The sequence below is a fragment of the Pseudopipra pipra genome, chromosome 1, assembly GCF_036250125.1.
Source record: "Pseudopipra pipra isolate bDixPip1 chromosome 1, bDixPip1.hap1, whole genome shotgun sequence".
NCBI lineage: Eukaryota > Metazoa > Chordata > Aves > Passeriformes > Pipridae > Pseudopipra > Pseudopipra pipra.
The window spans coordinates 151,323,331-151,341,760 of NC_087549.1; the positions used below are offsets into that span (position 1 = coordinate 151,323,331).

At 42.7% G+C, this 18,430-nt stretch overlaps 1 protein-coding gene across 3 annotated transcripts in view; it reads right to left on the reverse strand.

Moving 5' to 3' along the window:
* The window catches only part of DLEC1 (DLEC1 cilia and flagella associated protein), a 34,750-nt gene that overhangs the window by 945 nt on the left and 15,375 nt on the right, over positions 1-18,430 (reverse strand). For 2 of the 3 annotated variants that reach the window (XM_064639107.1, XM_064639116.1), the window contains exons 17-37: positions 17,374-17,467; positions 17,008-17,138; positions 16,538-16,696; positions 15,629-15,768; positions 15,229-15,382; positions 14,025-14,135; positions 12,831-12,961; positions 12,296-12,481; positions 12,146-12,213; positions 10,856-11,007; positions 10,220-10,323; positions 9,437-9,507; positions 8,535-8,752; positions 7,411-7,545; positions 5,979-6,101; positions 4,888-4,982; positions 4,713-4,797; positions 3,990-4,190; positions 2,958-3,119; positions 1,887-2,040; positions 1,173-1,293 (exon numbers count right to left, since the gene is read on the reverse strand). In XM_064639107.1, the coding sequence (XP_064495177.1) occupies positions 1,173-1,293; positions 1,887-2,040; positions 2,958-3,119; positions 3,990-4,190; positions 4,713-4,797; positions 4,888-4,982; positions 5,979-6,101; positions 7,411-7,545; positions 8,535-8,752; positions 9,437-9,507; positions 10,220-10,323; positions 10,856-11,007; positions 12,146-12,213; positions 12,296-12,481; positions 12,831-12,961; positions 14,025-14,135; positions 15,229-15,382; positions 15,629-15,768; positions 16,538-16,696; positions 17,008-17,138; positions 17,374-17,467 (2,795 nt within the window). The remainder of the gene's footprint in view (positions 1-1,172; positions 1,294-1,886; positions 2,041-2,957; positions 3,120-3,989; positions 4,191-4,712; positions 4,798-4,887; positions 4,983-5,978; positions 6,102-7,410; positions 7,546-8,534; positions 8,753-9,436; positions 9,508-10,219; positions 10,324-10,855; positions 11,008-12,145; positions 12,214-12,295; positions 12,482-12,830; positions 12,962-14,024; positions 14,136-15,228; positions 15,383-15,628; positions 15,769-16,537; positions 16,697-17,007; positions 17,139-17,373; positions 17,468-18,430) is intronic. The other variant, XM_064639108.1, reaches the window with a different exon arrangement.

Consider the following 18,430-nt stretch of genomic DNA (forward strand, 5'->3'; position numbering starts at 1 on the left):
TACAGCAAGTGTAGTTTTGTGCTAAGTCTCACAGCATAATTTGCCAAAGGCTAATGCCACTCAACATTCCTGACACTGTTCCTCTGAAGGACTTCTCTGCGTCCAAGTGATGGTTCTGTAAAGGCCTGAGGCAAACGCCTGTTCTGCCAGACAGCTGTTGTTTCTTCCTTCTCATAAAACAATTCCCCTGCAGGAAAACCACTGATTTGGGGAGGTGAATTATTAAAATCACCTCACACCTTGCATATAATTATTTCCTAATGCCATGTTGGTCCTGTGCTCTGCTGTGTTGGGAATTCTTCATCTGGAGCTGCACAGATGAGCTGGCTGCTACACAGTGACATCTTTGCTTTCTGGTACTTCCAGGCATTTCCAGACATGCTGATTAGTGTATTTGTCAGACAAAATGAAGTGCTTCAGGCATATTCAGAAGCATTCCAGAAAAATCTAGGCAGTCAGGAGCCTGGGGAAGCCTCTGGTCCACCATGCTGCTCTGAGCAGGGACAGCTTAGAGCAGCTGCTCAAGGCTTCGTTCCATTGACAGAGCAGTAGCTCCAGAGATGGAAATCACTGGATCATGTTCCAGAGAGATGGAAGTTATGACAATAACTCAAGTCATCTACAGTTTGCTTCCTGAAACTTCCCTGTCAGCAGTTTTCAGACCTCATTGAAATCACTAGGATAGACTTGTCTTAAACTTCCTGCCACCATGTGATAACTTCCAAGAAGATAATTTGTAATGAAAGCTGAATTTTCTTACAGGAGTTAAATCTCCCTAATTAGAGCAAAGAAATTAAAGTCAGCCAAGATTTATAGAATGGTTTGGGAGGGACCTCAAAGTTCATCTCGGTCCAACCCTGCTGCCATGGGCAGGGACACCTTCCACTATCCCAGGTTACACCAATCCCCATCCAACTTGGCCTTGAACACTTCCAGAGGTGGGGCATCTACAACTTCTCTGGCAACCTGTGCCAGGGCCTCACCACCCTCACAGGGAAGAATTTCTTCCTAATACCTAATCTAAACCTGCCCTCTGTCAGTTTGAATCCATTCCCCCTTGTCCCATCACTCCATGCCTTTGTCCAAAGTACCTTTCCAGCTCTCATGTAGCCCCCCCAGTCTGAACAATGCCAACTCTGTCAACAGCAAGACTTCAGTTCTGTTAACTGTACCTTGCAGTAAAGCTGATCTGCAAGATCTCTCTGGTAGGTGCGTCCCCTTCACGTGCCTCCAAAATGCCATTAGTCGGGAAGACTGAAAATACTTCCAGGGTGTTGGGCCTTTCCTGTTCTTCTGCAGTGAAAGGGCCAAATATCAAACAAAGCCATACAAGACCCTTTATGTAAGTATATACAGCATGTAACACTCATAGCAATGCACCTCCTTGCTGGGCAACTAATAAATCATGTCTCACACTGTCAGAGGGTTTCTGTGCATGTGCTCAGCCTCTGTTTTCATCCTCTAATCCAGGGCTGTGATCAGTGGCCTCCATGTTAAAATAATAAAGCCCTGATCTTCTTTCCTCTGGAGCCCAGCTGTTGTTAACAGCAGCAGACACATGCTCAAACTGAGCTCATGAGGAGCTGCTGCTCCTTGTTGCCCCTCAGGATTGATTTATAAATGAGCAGACCATATCCACAAGTTGTGAGGGCTAGGAGTCAATCTTTTGGTTAAATGAGGAGCAACTGTGGAAATCAGTAGTGACACACTGATGTCAGAAAAGGTAGAGGAAAGACAGGAGAGGAAAAGCCCTCGTAAGAAGCAGACCACATATGTTTGCACCCAACATCATCACATATTCCCTCTATACTGAGTGCATGCAGCCTTAATAAAAGCACTGAATATGAAACTATATAATAAGGAAATCAATTGCAAAACCAGAATACCCAGCAAGGCAGTCCAGTAGCTTCTACAGCCACTCCTGTTGTACAAGAAGACATGTTCTGTCTTGGTCTGTGCAACAAAGCAGGTCAGGAAATCAACTGTGTTGCAAGAGAGCTCCAGGACTGGAACACTGAGATAAGCAGTCACTGGGACCAGCTGCAAAACAGAAGGAAGGGAAAGGAGAATAAAATCCACCGCATTTTTGTAGAGCCTTAATAATACCTGCTCCAACTGGATCATTCTTAACCCCAAACACTGAATCAAGAGTTATTGTTCTATGTTCTTTCATAATGGTTAATTCCCATCCTGCAGCCTTGAGTGAATTAAGTTGTTCCTTGTGTTACTGTTTTGGGACAGGTTTTCAAACCAGACACTGTAGTCTTAATGAAGTAACACGGAGTGAACATTCTCATTTGTTTTTAGGATTTTCTGTGGAGCTGCAGACATTACAGCATCTCGCTGTCCCTCAGGACTGTATGTGGCCCGCTGTGAGTCACTCAGTTTGTGCAGATTGCTCAAGATTATTATTCAATTGACTGTATCTTAGATATGGTGCTTGTTCTTGCACAGGTCAGTCCTCAGAAATCCTTAGTATGAAAAGAAAATAGAAGTGCCTGCAGTGCCCTGGGCCTGCTAAAGGCTTGGTGGGGGTTATAGATGATCAGTCTTTAAGTGCATGTGGGCTGTGACCACACTGCGGGGATTTGATGGACTCAGGAGCCTTTCCAGAAGCTCTTGGGTGCTGCAGGAGGCAGTGCCTGGTGACTCAGGCACTGGCTTGGTCCCTGGGACAGCCCTGACCCTGTCTCAGAGTCACACTGTGACTGGGCATGTGGCCCTTTGAGCAGTGTCATCCAGGCCGTCACTGTGCAGGGGACTGGGGTACCAGCACCAGGGTGGGACCCCAAACTCTCTGTCCACCTGAGAGTCACAGCAACCCCATGGCCATTCACTTTACCTGGATTACACCATTTACTTCAGAGGTGCCTGTAGTTCAAGGCTAAATAAATCCTAATCCAAGTCAGAGATGCTGCTGGAACAGCCCTTTCCCAGGGCCCAGGTTCTGATCTCACCTGGACAGTGTGGTTACTGTGCTCAATGACCAGATTTTGATTAAACTTCAGCTTTCTCTCTCCGTTCTCCAGCTGGAGCACTTGGGATCCAGGAAGCAGCTGGGTATCTGGCAAGTGTTGATACCTAAGTAACTCCAGAGTTATGTGGAATGACACTTTCACCTATGGTAAGAGAAATCCAGATGATTACCACATAAGAAGACATTGTGTGCAGGAAATCCAAAGTAAACATTACACAAAGGCCCAGGCACACATTTTCCCACTGGAACCCAAAGGTGTCATGCCAGCAGCCAAATTCCCACTGGAACAAAGCATTATAATTAGCAAAAAAACACAGCTATTTCCTATGAATCCAGTACACGGAGACAGAGTGTAAAGGTGAACAGCTGATCTCTGAACCACAGGGGAGAAACAGTCTCTAGAAAGCTAAAGGTTCTGAATTCCTGAGGTTACAAATACAATATTCCCAAAGGTGTCTTAAACATATAAGTTCTCTTTCTTCCCACACACGGAGAACTGTGATGTGTGTCAGAATGAAAACAGCAATATGAGAAGCACACTTCAAAAATGCAACTGTTACTCATTATCTGCACCTTACCTAACTCTCTACTCCAGGACTTTGTTTCCTTTAAGGTAATTTCTACACCCAAAACGAATCAAATTTTCCTCTCCTTACGCTGCCTGCATCTAAATTAAGGAAATGAGGGAGTTTGGAAATCTTTTAATATGTCCAGCATATATATGGCTATTGATTTAGGTGAGCTCCAAAAACCAAAGGGGTTTCTGCAGGAGCTTGCAACAGGTCAGAGTTTATGGGTAAAGCACTTCAGCACCACTTCAGAAAAATAATCTTTACTTGCAATACAGCAGGCAAAATGGCAGTAATTAGCATTTGCTAATATTACAACTATTTCCCCTGAAGCTGGGAGATTTCTATGCTGGTTGTGTTTTTCTGTGGTTCATCTGGGCCACGCTAACACACCAATTACTAAACTCTCTATTCTGGCAGAGGATTATTATTTTTGAGCCTACCAGCATATTTTGCTGTGGATAAAGTACATGTTGTGGTTGGTGTTCTCCTTCCTCCTTCTTGCTGTGGGATGTTTTGGTGCCCTTTTTGGGATCTGCGCTGGACACGCTGAAGGGCATAGACAGAAGGAGCCTGAAGTACAGAGGAACCTTGGTGCAATTGATGAGTTTCAAACTCTGAGTCATCACCGAATCTGTCAAAACCTGGGGGAGAAATGATTCAGAACTGGTCAGTTTTAACTCCCTGGAGAGGTTTGTGCTGGTCTGGGCACTGAGCACCAGCGGGGATCTGAAGGACTTCACCCCAAAAGCAACCCAGTATTTTTTTACTTGTGTTTTTCAACATTTCTTGAGTGAAAAACCAAAATAAAAATATTGTAGTAAAGTCTAAAAGCCTTTGAATGTCAAGGGTCAAAGAAACTGGAGTGACCCATTCTGCTATTGGACCTTCATGTCCTGAAAATCAGAACTTACTCTTCTACTTACAAACTCCTCTATGAAAAAAAGAGAAAGTTGTATAAAATAGGCATTGTCTGAACTCAGCTTTGCTTATTCCTGGCTAATAAGTACTGGTAGTACTTTTTTTTTCTTCCCTATCTTGTTATGTGCAATATAGAAAATGAGGCTGCTGGTGATAAAGATGCATTTTCAAAGCCATGTGCACACAGCTCTGAATTCTCACAGCAGTACAAACCAGCCGAATGCATCAGAGTGGGAAATACTTACTCCTAACAGAGGCTTAGCAGGAAGGAGATCACTTGCCACTGAATAAAACACCATTCCTCTGTCGTGACCCATCTCTACTTTTAACCTGAGGGTAAAGAACCAGAGCTGGTCAGAGCCCTGTCTCCAGGCTGACCCCTCCCCTGTGGGTACCAGGCATCAGCATGGTGGTACTCACAGAGGATGCCTCAGGAAACCTTCCAAGTCCACTCGTAACGTTGGACCTTCATAACCCTGTCCACGATGCACCTTGTTAGGCACCCTCCTTGCAAGCTGGCAACAAAATGAAAACAGAAGTTATGTATAAAATGATAGCACTAAAACTTGAAATGCTACTTTTAGCCCAAGAGGCTGTTTGCCAAGCAGAATCCTATTTTGGCTTGTTTGTAAGACATGATGGAACAGCAAGAGCCAAGCATTAGGTGAACTCTGAAGGGCTGTGGGTAGTACAGATGCAGGGTAGGTTTAGATCAGATGTTAGGATGTTCTTCACTCTGAGGGCAGCAAGGCACAAGCACACGTTGCCCAGAGAAGCTGTCATTGCCCCATCCCTGGAAGTGTTCAAGGCCAGGCTGGATGGGGCGTGGACCAACCTGGTCTAATGGAAGGTGTCCCTGCCCATGGCAGGGGGTTTTAGAACTAAATGGCCTTTAAGGTCCCTTCCAAACCATTCTAGAATTCTGTGACTCTACATTTCTTCCCTCAGGAATCAGGAACATTAGGGTTGTTTTTATTAAATATTGTATTATTATTCATTCATTTCACCTGGTACCTTTGCAACAATTCCTATCAGAGAATTGCTGAGCCATTCATAAAACACTGCTCAAACGTCACATCAGCCTGTGAGTTGCACTTGCAGTTGTTTTAGAGGAAGTTTCCCAGAGGAGAGATATGCTGTCCAAATTCACACAGGAAGGTGGATGCAGAGCCAGGAACAGCACTCAGCAGTCCTGAGCCTCATTCCCATTGTTAACTATTGTTATCAATAAAACCTGATGTTGTGATAGCATTTCAAATCCCGAGCTTTCGTCTGGGGTCTGCTGCCCCAGACAACACAAGAAGATGGTGACATTCCCACCCCAGAATGCTTCCAAGCTAAAAGACAAATGCAACAGATGAACAACCCTGGCTAAGGAAGGATGTACAGGGTAGCAGGAACAGGACTGTTTATACAGACTGGCCAGGTACACAGCAGCCTGTACATAAATTACAGGAAGGGAAACAATTATTTCCCAGTCACCTTTAGCCTTGCTGTGACAGTACGTTTACCTTGTCGTCCAGGCTCATGAAGCCCAGCAGCAGCCCCTCACACCGCACCTCTGTCGCCGTCTCTGGGAGGACGAGCGGGGTGAAGGAGATGTGAACGTCGCTGCTGCCACCTCCTGGAACCACCTAAGGCCGGGAGAGAAGCGTTTAGTGCAGGGAACTGCCTGGGATTGCACAAGCACCCTCAGCACTCAGCTGCCAAAACTGAGTTGCACAAGCAGCATGAAATCCCCCGGGCATGGGCTACGCTCAGGCTCACGCTAAAATGCCAACATGTGACAGCAAAACTGGCAATTATTTCAGCTGCAAATGTCAGTGTAAGCACTCTTTAGCATCAACAGTTTAAGCATAGTCACACACCAACTCTCTAAGTACACAAACATATGTACATAACTGTTTGTTTTTAAAAATACCCATTTCTGCCCACTTTTACTCCATGGCTACCTCAGGTGAGTCTCTCACAACTCACAATACGAGAAACACTTTTGGTAGAGTTACAAGTGTGAACTAAGAGTATTTTACAGTTCAGTTTAGTCTTGACTATTTTTTAATTTTACAGGAGAGCAGGGAATGTAATCAAATGCACTAGCCAGCTGCAGTGGATTTTCTGAGACTTACAGGTTGACTAGATTCTGCTTTCTTTAGATGCATTGCACAGGTTTTGGTTAAATCCTGATATTGCTGCTGGCTACATCCAGGAGGTGCCTCCACAGGGAGGCACTTGTTTGTCTGACCTGTCTCAGCCTCTATCACCCTAGAGCTGATTGCAGATTCATTTCTCTGAGATGCCATTTCTGTCATTATTTCTTTCATGTAATCTTTAGCTCATTCTAGCTTGTAACTGAAACCCTTTGGCAAAGAAAATTACTAATATTTAAAATTAAAATTGACACACTGATGTTTCGGGCAACCCTGTCACTCACAGTAAGGTCTTTCCAGTGCTGTTTTTGCTCTATGATATTCCTAAGGGATTGTGACACTGTGGCCTGTATTTGCACCAATTATTCCAATTATTTCTGAAGCAATGTGGGTTACAACAGTTTATCCAAAAGAGTTGTCTATGGAGCACCCCTTTCCCAGCAGCCTGATCTCCAGCTCTGCCACATCTCCTTAGCAAGTCTACCCTGGTTAAATAACATGTTTCCAAAGCTTGAGGCTGGATGGATCCCATATTTCACCAAGGCAATCCAAGTGAGAAGACCAGCACAAATGAACACTTAACTCCAGTCATCAGTTCACTGCTCCAATGTAGGTAGGACACTTCCTGTTGACTTTGAAAACTGTTCTCATAATCATCTTGAAGACCCTAAAGCCTTCCAGCCTCCTGATTTACTGTTCAGTAGAGTCTACCTCAAACCAAACTCAAAGCTACCTCCTCATTCTCTGTCTCCACAGTTCTGCAGAAAATATGCACAAAGAAAATGTAAAAGCTTACTATCTGTCCTGGAGTAATGGAGTAGGGGCTGTCTGCAGGAACCCCTTCATGAGGTCGCAGAAGTACAGAGACAATTTTCTCTGTTGTAGGCTCCTGACTGCTGATTTCCTTCTCTTTGCTGTCAGAGCCTGGAGGCTGCAGGGACACATGGGTGGGGAATGGTTAAAACTGTTACACTGCAGCAGAGGAATGCGAGTGATGTGCACGGGGAACTGCTGCACTGGTCAGTGAGTATGGCCAGTTCCAGTTTCTTTGTTTCTGGCACAAAGGCTGGACATGTGTCCTGTACATTAATTTTCTCTTGCACGGAGTAGCTCTCCTGAAACTGCTCTTGGATTCCTTGCAAAAATGTGCATGCTTGGGTCCTGCAGAGGAGCACCCAACCATGACACCTCTGGCCATTATACAAACCAGCACTCCAGGGCAATAATGTTCCCTTAGTGCACAAGAAAGGTTAGAGATGTGTTCAAAACAATTATGCCTTCTGAGCTGAAATGGAGCAAATGTGATTTTAGTATTTTTTCTGTAAAGCTGTCACCAGAGAAATATGTATGTTCTGGGGATACCATTTCCCTGTCACTCCCAGCCCTTCAAGACAGTAAATTGCCACATTATAATAAAACTTCACATGTAATAGATGTAACCATATTCTAACAGAGTAACAGAACCAATCGAATTTTAGCACTGGGACAAATACCTCCATATCATTAGCTGCAATTTGAAATGTAGTGGTTAGATTCTGCTCCCTGACTACAGCACATGTTGACACCATAAAGCACCCATGAGAAAAGCAGACCCAAATTAAGGAGCTTTTGTTATGGTAATTCTTTTACGTAATAATGGCATTAGTTTGTCAAGGACAGTATTTTAAAAAGTATCTCTTCAGCTTCTCTAACAATTTCATGGAGAGCTAACTGCTTACAGCTCATTCTGGAAACAGATTGCTGATCTCCACAGCCACCTACCCACATATTGCGTTTTCGACTGTGAGAGGAGCTGACGTTTCTTTTAACAATCCAGCTCTTAGTTACAAGTTATATCTCCTGTTATTGTTTTCAACCCTTCATGCCAAAAAACCCATCATGTATCTCAGCAGCAGCGTAAGAAACAGCCTAACAGCTGACCTCATCCGTGGTGTGGGAAGCTGGACAAATGCTTCCATGGGGAATGGCAGTTTGATCCAACTTTAGCACGATCTCTGACTCCGAGGTGCTACCACTTGATGCAGCCTCATTTCCATCCCTGCCCTGAGGTGGAAAAGGGTCTTCAAAGAGCATCAACAGGTCCACCAGCTTTTCGTCGTCTTCCTCTTGGTTGTAAACTTCCAAGTCCAGGCGGATGTCTGAATTGGAAAGGAGAAAGGACAACTAACTACTGCTGGTCAGCGAGAGGAGTCACAGCTTTGTTGGTACCAGAGAACCAGAGTACCAAGTAACAAATTTGTATCTGGCAACTAGATTTGTATTAAAGCATATCTGAAGCTTACCATGTTTCCTGTAAACTAAAATCACTGAAGCTCTTCCTACAGCCTGGCCACTTTCTAGGTCCTAAACTACACTTGCAATCACATTAAAATAAATTATGAGTTATTTTGTTTAAGCAAATGTGTTTGGTGGCATTCAGAAAAAAAATAAAAATGGTGATTGACTTTGCTCTGAAAAGCTTAGAATTTCACTCAAAGCTAACACTAAATACAGAAGGGCCAGATGATGCCACTAAGAAGCTGGTAGCACATCTGATTGACCAGGGTTAGTGTTGTGAGAGATTTATAAAAACAGGATGACAAATCCTGAGTTCCCACCATTTTAATGAGGGAAAACCCAGCCACCTCAGGATAGGATGCAGTTCCATAATAACAACACACTGAGTGTCACTTTCTTACACACTATTACTATTTTTACAAAAAATATCTTGATTAGGCAACAAGTAGGCCTGTTAATTAACATGTTAATGGGTTCTTCTATATTTATTCTCATAAGGAATGCAATGAAAGTGTCAATGTTTGCTGTACAAAAGTCATTCCTACCGAAGGGAGTGGGGTTGTTGAGCCGGACCCTCCGAAGGACAGGAGACCCTCCCGAGACATGAGTGCCAAACCTGGGGGGGGAACCTTGTTATCAGTACATGCAGAGAACAAAAGTGTCTGAAATCATTAAAGAGTTGTTTAAAAGTGGAAACAAACCTGGCTACACTGGCAGCCTGTGAAGAGTCGCTCTCAGATAAAGCATGGCCTACACTGTGAAGTACAATATTGTTTTATTTCACCGGACTCTTTTCTTTCCTTTTTTTTTTTTTTTAAGTTGTCTCAAATGTTTCAGGTTAACCATGTGCAGTGCCATGGTCCCCATAAACCAACCCTCACCCCTCACCCAGAGGTGCCATTGCAACTGCAATGACAAGGCTTAAACCTTCCCCTGCCCCTCTTTACTTTGGGGCTGCACTTCTCCTGGTCCAGGTAAAGAGCCAGGGAGAAATGAGCTGCAGATGATGAGAACTGATCATGAGAAATGATGAGAAACGACGAGTTCCCACCTCAACAGAGTCAGATGAGGCTGGACTGGGTGAAATTCTACAAATGCAAGCCCAGGATAGTGGTTGCTGGCAAACCTGAGCAGCCTTGTATGGAGAGTATTTTCTAATTATGCTGGTAGAGACAAATGTATTGGTGTTCTAGAAGCAGATACTCTACTCTGACAGCATTTTGCTGACCTTCTCATTATATCACAACGAGATGGAACAGGTGTGTATGTTGGCTGTAGTCCAATGGTATTTAATTCTCTGATTCCTCTGACAGTATTTTGCACTGTACCTGATAATGGGTGGCTCTGTTTGCGGTCCTGTCATCTGCAGGAAGATAGGACAGTCTTTCACAGTCATTTGCATAGGAATTAATTTAGGTTGTAAGTCTCCCACCTGTTAAAGAATCATTTTTTGTATTAGAATCAAGATAAAACCTTGGTTCTATGTGTTACAAAATTATGTTTTGAAAACTGATTGGATTTTCAAAAATTTTGGTTAATTTCTTTTGACAGCATCTAATTCATATGCTAACAACAACTCTTCTCAGCAGGAGAATGCAATACCTCATGCATTTATCAGCTTTCCTGCTGCTTTTCCATACAACACAATGTATTGTACTGGTAGAGCAGAGCAGTGCACTGGCCAGCTACCAAACAGATGTTATAAATCAAAACTGCTCCAGTCATCTTAAAGGCACATGAGAACACCCCAAGGGATAAATATGTTACCCCAAAACTAAACTGTAAGAGCAAACAACTGTTCCTTACCCATCACTGCAGGTCGTGGTATAACAATATCGACCCTGAATTTTTACAGAAGTCCTGAAAATCTGGAAAAGTAATTCTAACAGAAAGGAATCTGGGAAATATAATTGGTGTAAAATCTGCCATAGCAATACTTCACTTGAAACCAAAACCCCACCTACCTTACAGACAAGATTGTCCTGGTACTCTCCCCACATGTTGTTGTAAGCTGCTATTTCTATGCTGAGCTGCTGGAAGGCTCTCAGAGTTCCCATGGAAGGTTGTATATGGAAAGCTACTCCCTTCCCCTGAGACAGCACTGCTGCTTCAAACTCTGAAGAAGCACAGCAAAGAAGCATTGGATTAATTTTGAGGAAATGGAACAAAGCCACTGTTTCAAAGAATATACAGGACCATGGTTTTAGCTGGTGTTAATCAGCTTAACCTCACTGGCTTCAAAAAAACCCTGGGGTCATTTACACAACTCACATTTATACCACTTTTCCCTTCTGCAGTGGGCCTTATTCTATTTTTTTGAGGGTTTGTTCTTGCCCAGAGTATTTTATAGCAGGACTCCCTTCCAACAACCTGATCCAAGACTCTCTGGGATATGCAAGGCACTAATTGGTTACATGAAAACACACCTTCGATTTGAGAAAAATAGGCTGGGATTTGTGTTGACTGGTTAATGTCCTATCAGCAGCTGCCTTTTTACCTTTGTGTGCTCTTCCACACAAAGAGTGAATTACAAAGAGCAAAGCCTTTCCACATTCTGAGTCACCTAAAGCCTTGCATGGAATCTGTCAGAACAGCATTTTCCTAATCTTAAGCACTAATTCAACAGCTGAAAAGCTCTGTCTGTGTAACAGATACCAAACACTATGGCAAGGTACCAATATGTCCAGTTTTTTTTTGGATACAGAAGATGCATCCACACTTCATAGCATTTCACTCCCATTTCCCCCCTCCCTGAGTCTCTTGTGGCTCCAAATATTATCATTTTTCAGACAACACATCAGAAATGACAGATGGGCTGTGCTGCAGCTTTCCACAGTGGAGAGGGTATGTTAAAGGGTTTGGGGGAGGAAAGCCTGCTAGAGTGGTACTGGAAAACTGTGCAGGAGAGAAACAGCCAAACATTCTGCATGTCATCCATACCATGTGCTGGGAGTGAACTATCACCAGAATCACCATCTTTGTTTCAGACTGTTGTTTTCAAGAAAAATAAGATGAATTACAAAGAAAGGGAGGGGGAGAGAGAAAAAGAAGCAGAGAGGGAAGACAGAGATTGACCTAATGGTTATAAAATGTGGGCTTTCAAACTCAAAAATGAACTGAAGAACTAAGTTTAGACTTTAGCAGATACTCCAACAATGGAATGAGGTGCCTTACTGGCACTGTTAGTGCTGAATATGGTAGTCAGTTGGCTTTTACCTTCTCTCCACAGAATGAATTAACAGTTATTCTCATACCTGACTGTGCTTTTCTGGCTGCATGTTTTGTGACAGGCCCTCTTCTTTTCACCAGGTATCTTGAGGAGCTTGAAAAAAATAAATCTGATTTCAGGTTTAATCCAGACCTAAATTAGCATCTGAGTCATTATGCAGAAAAGCAAGACTTACAGGCAGGTTCCTTGTTCTGAAGTTGGTAAAGAGGCAGTAAAATACTCAGCTTCCAGTGTGAATGGAGCACTGATTCCAGTGGGATTGGTAAGAATCAGCTGACGCTTTACTACATCTCTGAATGCAACTTCAGACCCAAAGTCCAAAAGAAGGTCACACGGGCTTTGTGACATTTGTCTTTCATCACTGCCAGAAAAAATAACATTGGTATTTAAAGATGGGTCTTATTTTCTTATGCCACAGACAATTTCAGTAGATTTTAAAATGTGCAATATGCACAATGTGGTTGTGATGCCCAGTGTGAAAGGACCATGCAGCCTATGATTTTTATCATCGGCATTTTCTGCTTTTCATTTTTTCAATTCTATCCATATAAGGATTTATTTTGGGTAAAATTTTTATTATATATAGCATGCCAACCTACCAAATTAAAGCCACCTTTACTTACATAAAAAGATATAAAGATGAGCATGTTCCAAACCACAGTAATCATGCCACATGTCAGAAAAATAAAATAAAAATCAGTCAGAAATACCTGGCAACTCCACTGTCACAAGGTACTGAGTAGAAGACCTGTAGTCCCTTCACTTCTCCAGAAATGCTCAGAAAAAGGGGTTCAACCATGTCTTCTATGCTACAGGAAAGGGTGAGGTCTTTCAGCTCACCCTGAAAAGCAATGAATCAAGTTTCCTTGTGAATGAAGCAAATATCACAGAGGAAAGGCAGCCTCATTAGGAAATTTATTTTAAAAACATGTATAAACTTCCATGGATTAAAAGTAGAACAATAGAATTGTGAGAAGTTTTACTGAATTGTTTTTGGTGCATTTTTTTGCCAGCATTGGAGTTGCTTAGAAAGCAGTACTGAGGTAAAAATTTATGGCTGTTTCTTGGCTTTGTACCTGCATCAGTCTGCAAGCCTAAACCCCCTCCATTAGTGATTTTTGACAATTCCTACACTGCAAGTGTTGAATCATAGAATCATTTTGGTTGGAAAAGACCTCTAAGATCACTGAGTCCAGCCATCAACCTAGCACTGCCAAGGCCACCACTAAACCACGTCCCCAAGTGTCACATCTACATATCTTTTAAATACTATCTCTGATAGTACTGAATACCTACTCTTAAGCAAATAGATGAAACTTAGGTCTCCAGTGACTGTAATGGGAACTAAGACACCATACCTATAGGAAGCTTCTTTATGTAGTTGCATTAACTCAGTTGTTTGAATGCCCCTATAGAGTCTGTGGCTGAATTCCCAAAGTTTGTAAGCTCTGCAGTCTATTCCCTATTTTTCAGACTCTAAGTCCCATCAGCCTCTTTTAAGTTTTCAAATATCAAAATGTCACAGGCCCAGCTGCATTCAGAAAACCATATATATAAGCTCTATATGCCAGCCTGCTCCATTTCATTTGGGATAATGCAAAGTGAGGATCTGTGTGCTCCAGGAAAACAGATAAGCACTAAGAGCAATTGAATAGGCACTCAAGAAAGAAAGAAAACAGGAACATAAACAAAGAGGCAGTGTAGAAATTACACACCCTGTGCACTACTTTAATTCTTGCTTTCAAACCATGGTACCTCTAAAGCAAAGCAATTTTGGAGATACTGTGCAGGAAAAAAGAGCATGTGGTTTTGTACAGAAATTGTTCCCTTCAGCCAGATGGAGGTGAGATGAAAAAGCCGGTGTTGCTGTTTTGATAAAACTGTGCCCCAGTTTTTAACCTTACCACGATGCTGGCTGACAGCTCTATGCAGAATTCTTTTTCCTCATTTGGGCCCAAGGTGCCACTGGCTGGGGAGACAGTGACAGAGCAGGAAACTGCCTGGCTTCCAATGAGCTGCCAAACAGAAAGGACAGACTTTCAGACTAATGCTGATTCTCTCAGATTGTCTCTTCACATCAAGACCAAGTTATTCTCAGGTTTAGGACACTTTCAGGTAGCAACACCTACAGTTTATCAAGACTTGCTTTACAATTCCCCATGGGTGATAAGATCCTCATGCCTACATTCATTTCCAAATGACTTTAGGGTGCCAAGCTGAGGCTTCTGGGCTGGGAGCAGGGTCACTGTCCTCCCTCTCACAGTCACAAGCCTTTCCAGGGTGAAGCCAACCTATCTGATATTGGAGCAGGATCCAAGAGGTGCCCCATCTTTCTCCCCTCTAGAGGTGAAAGAGAGACAATCCTGGTGTTGGCACCTTCCCTAAGTGCCCAACTGCAAATGGCATGAATCCAGGGCTTCAACTCAGTTGCTCACACATGGATATCAGATATGAGGAAAAATGCTGTAGGTATTCTTCCTAGGCTCCAGATGTTCCAAAGTGTTTTCCTATAGGTCCTATAGGATCCACATGCTCTGTTAGGATCCTTGGGCACCGGAGGTCATCTTGGATGGCTCTGAGTGCTTTTATGTAGGCAACTGAGCTGAATCCCACATGTCAGAGTAGATCTGAGTGACCAAGGCACTGACAAATTTCCATTGACTGAAAAGAGAGTTCAGACCACAGCTTACACACTGACACTAAATGTAGGGCTCTCAATCTGTAATCTGAATCCCATCCAGAATGTGAAATTAAAGCAAAATTCAGACACAACTCAAAAGCACCATAGTTTCTTTGTTCTACTTAATTAAATGCAAACCCTACACTGCCATGGGACTTAGCTTAATACTCTGGTAGCTTATATCCTGTGATCCCTCACATCTGCCCACCCATTCTCCCAGGGATGGTCCACAGACAGTAAGAACATATTGCCATCAACTGGTAGTTAATCTTTTCATAAAGGCTGGTGTCAAGTTGAAGTTCTGCAAACAGCAATCAGTGCTCAAAAGATACATCAGAAAAGCTTTTAAGAATAGTTGTTATTTGTATTTCTATAACATTGCCATTTCTATCCCTGCTGTATGCTTCATCCATCAGAAGAGCATTTACCTTTCCCCATAAGTATTTTGCTGGCAGCAGTGTCTGGTTAAAAAGTTTACTGGTTGCTTTGGCAGGAACTCCAGTATAAATTTCAGGGAATACTAGATGACTAGATATCAGGCACACTTGGAGGGTCTGAACTTCAACAAAAACAGGAAGATAACTGGAAATAAACACACAGATGGTCTATTGTTATCGTTAATGAAATGTGCTAGACATACAACAGCATGCTGGGAAGAATGATGATAATGTTTATTTAGCAATATTAGCAATTTGGTAGTTCATTGATGGGTTAAACAACTCCACTCTGAGTTCAGTTTTTCTTTTTAGAAGAGAAAAACTATGTAAAGGGAAAACTCACATGTGAATCCCGGGAAAAACAAAACAGAATGCTGCTTTTCCCCCTCACCTTCCTTCTCCATTTTCTACCTCTAGTTCCAATACTGTCTGGAGACGTTGGCACCGGAGTGATGTGAACTGAACTGACACTCTGCATACACCCAAAGGAGGTATTTCTCCAGCTGACGGTCGGATGGTAAAGGGAGATATCTGGGAGAGGAGAGAGCAAACAGGAAAATTTTGACACCTACAAAGCAAGGGTAAAATAGTGAAGCCACACAATCTAATTAGGGCTTGCATGTGTCTAGTTTTCCCTCAGACATGTCTTTTCTCTCTGCCCCTCAAGTCCCACCTGGGTTGGTGTCAGGAAGCACAGTGCCAGCTTTGTGAAAACCTGGCTACACAAAGAGGCAGGACTTTGCTTCTGAGAGAAGGGCAGTCACAGCCATGGGCATAACAGGGTTGGCTGTGCATGGACAGAGAGGGAATGTGGAGGAGAAGCAGTCAGCCTCAGCCGCAGAATCTGCTCCCAAACAGCAGCAAGGTGCCACAAGTTGGAAAGATCCTTGGACAGAAGGGTGAGGAAGGAGGGTTGGAAGAGCTGAAACAGGAAGAAAACCAGTGTGGGGTTGGGGCTGTGATTCTTGTCTCAGATGCTGATGTGGGTGTGTGGGAGGAGTGTTTAGCAGCCTCAGTTCCTCTAAAACCTTAACCTCAGCAATTACTGTCATACAGGAAATACTCTGTGTCTCTTTGGATTAGGCTGGCAGGGGATTTGTAATAAATGGAAATAGTGAAAAATCGTAAAGAAACATTTAACCTCAAAAGAACTCACGTACTCATGAAACTGTGCAGGACTAGTTTCAGAAGAAGTCACAAAAATTAGAATTTCTGATGGCTGGAATGAATATTACAACTCCTAAGCAGAAGGAAAAGAACAGCTAAAGAGGGAACACAGCCAGCTGTAGCAGTGACTTACCTCTTCATTCCTTTCTGCTAGACAAACCTGGCTTTCTTGCATCCTCCACTGTGCTGGCACTTGACACATATTTTTAATCTTGAAGGTTCTTAACACACTCTCACCCTGCTTAGTCAAACCAAATCGGAGTGATGGAACATCAATACGAAGAAGTGGACCCTGGGACACCAGGAAACAGACATCAGAATGGACCCCTCTGCTAAAACAGTGTCATTAAGAAGCATACATTAGCTAAGACTAACATTTGATTTCACAGAGAATATCAGAAAGCAAATGCACTGTATGTGATGGAGAAAAATTCTGAGTGTCATGGGAGTATCAACACTGCCTCAATAGTTACTAGACAGCAAAACTACCTCCTATTCTTAACTTCTTTAGATTTCTCAAGCCTTTGAGAGGCAAAACAGCTTTACATGGACAATGATCAGGCCCCACAGCTCACCATCCCACAATGCTGAACTGTTCTTTACCTTAAAAGCAGCCTCAACATGCAGCACAACTGGCTCTGGGCATGGCTCAATGTTACACTGCAGGTTATGGCTGATGACACCAGGTTTGCTTCCAGTAATTGCCAGTTCAAATTCATAGCAACTATTTATGTCTAGAAAAGAAAAAAAATCAGGGTGCTGTCTCACCTTTTTTTTCAGAAACCACCTGCTCTAAATCTGTTATTGAAGCTCCTGGAACCAAATTAAGTCTCCTGCTGGCTCCAGTGGGCTGGGGATCAGCTATTTTTACAGTCTGCATTATAGTGCTCCATGACTGTCATAGATTGATACTGTCAATTACTGTCATTTCTGTCATTAACTCATGCTTGTAAGTCACAGAATCTTTACCTATGACACCAGTAGGAGGAAAAACTTCTATGATCTCGGAGGTTGTGATTTTGTCCCACGTGTACCTGATCAGTGATTTGCTGTTGTTCCACAGCTGAAACAAATAAAATCAATGAGACAATTAATGCACCTTCAGCTTTCATAGCAACAAGCCAACTTGCTGAGAGCACTGATACACTGAAAACTAGGTATTGTGAGTCATCATTTATTTGTCACAGTGGCTCTCTTCACACAGGTGAAGGTGTTTCCTGAAGAAAATCCATTAACAATTCTTTCCAAGAACACTATAATATTTGAAGTTTTTATAACTTTTTCCCATTTTTCAAAAATACAACAGGCTTTCTAAACTTAAACTGCAAATCTTTCTTTTGAGTGCAGCCTGTTTTTTGCCAAAGGATCTGCTTGTGAGGGAGAGGGAAGCTCTTGAAATTTTTGGCCTGCTCTTCAGATCTAGTCAGACATTAATTTCTTAATTGCAGCAAACAACTTTGTTCTCTGAAGCACAATTATCTCTAAGCATAGTTAAAATTCTTATCTTTTTAAGACTAAAAAAACAATTGGAAACTGCAAGGAATATAATTATATCATCAGTAAGTGGCTTAGTTACCTATATCACATGTGTAGCTACACTGGATTACTGGAAAGTATGAAATAGCTGCCTTAAATTGAAAAAATAAGTTCTAGGAAGAGAAAGCATAAAACCAAATGCTGATTAGCAGGATCTCTAAGAAAAAATGGGAAAACCATTAACTGGGAAATGTCTTCCTGCCTGGCTCCTGCTAGCAAGCCTATTTTTCCCAAGTGAGTCTAAGATCAAAAGGATCCTGATCTACACTGAAGAGGATGCTGTGTGAGTGGACAGTTGCAGCAGCATTTTGTCCCAAAATGGCCAGACAGAAATTATCAGAACCTGCAGGAAAGAATAACATGTAGTAAGCTGCAGCATATGTGACTTTTGTAGCTCTTTTCTGCTTGCTGTAGTTCTTTGAATGAACAGTGCCTCCATTATGAACTAATTTAATCATCCATTGGCTATTCCTCCCAGCAGGAAAACCTT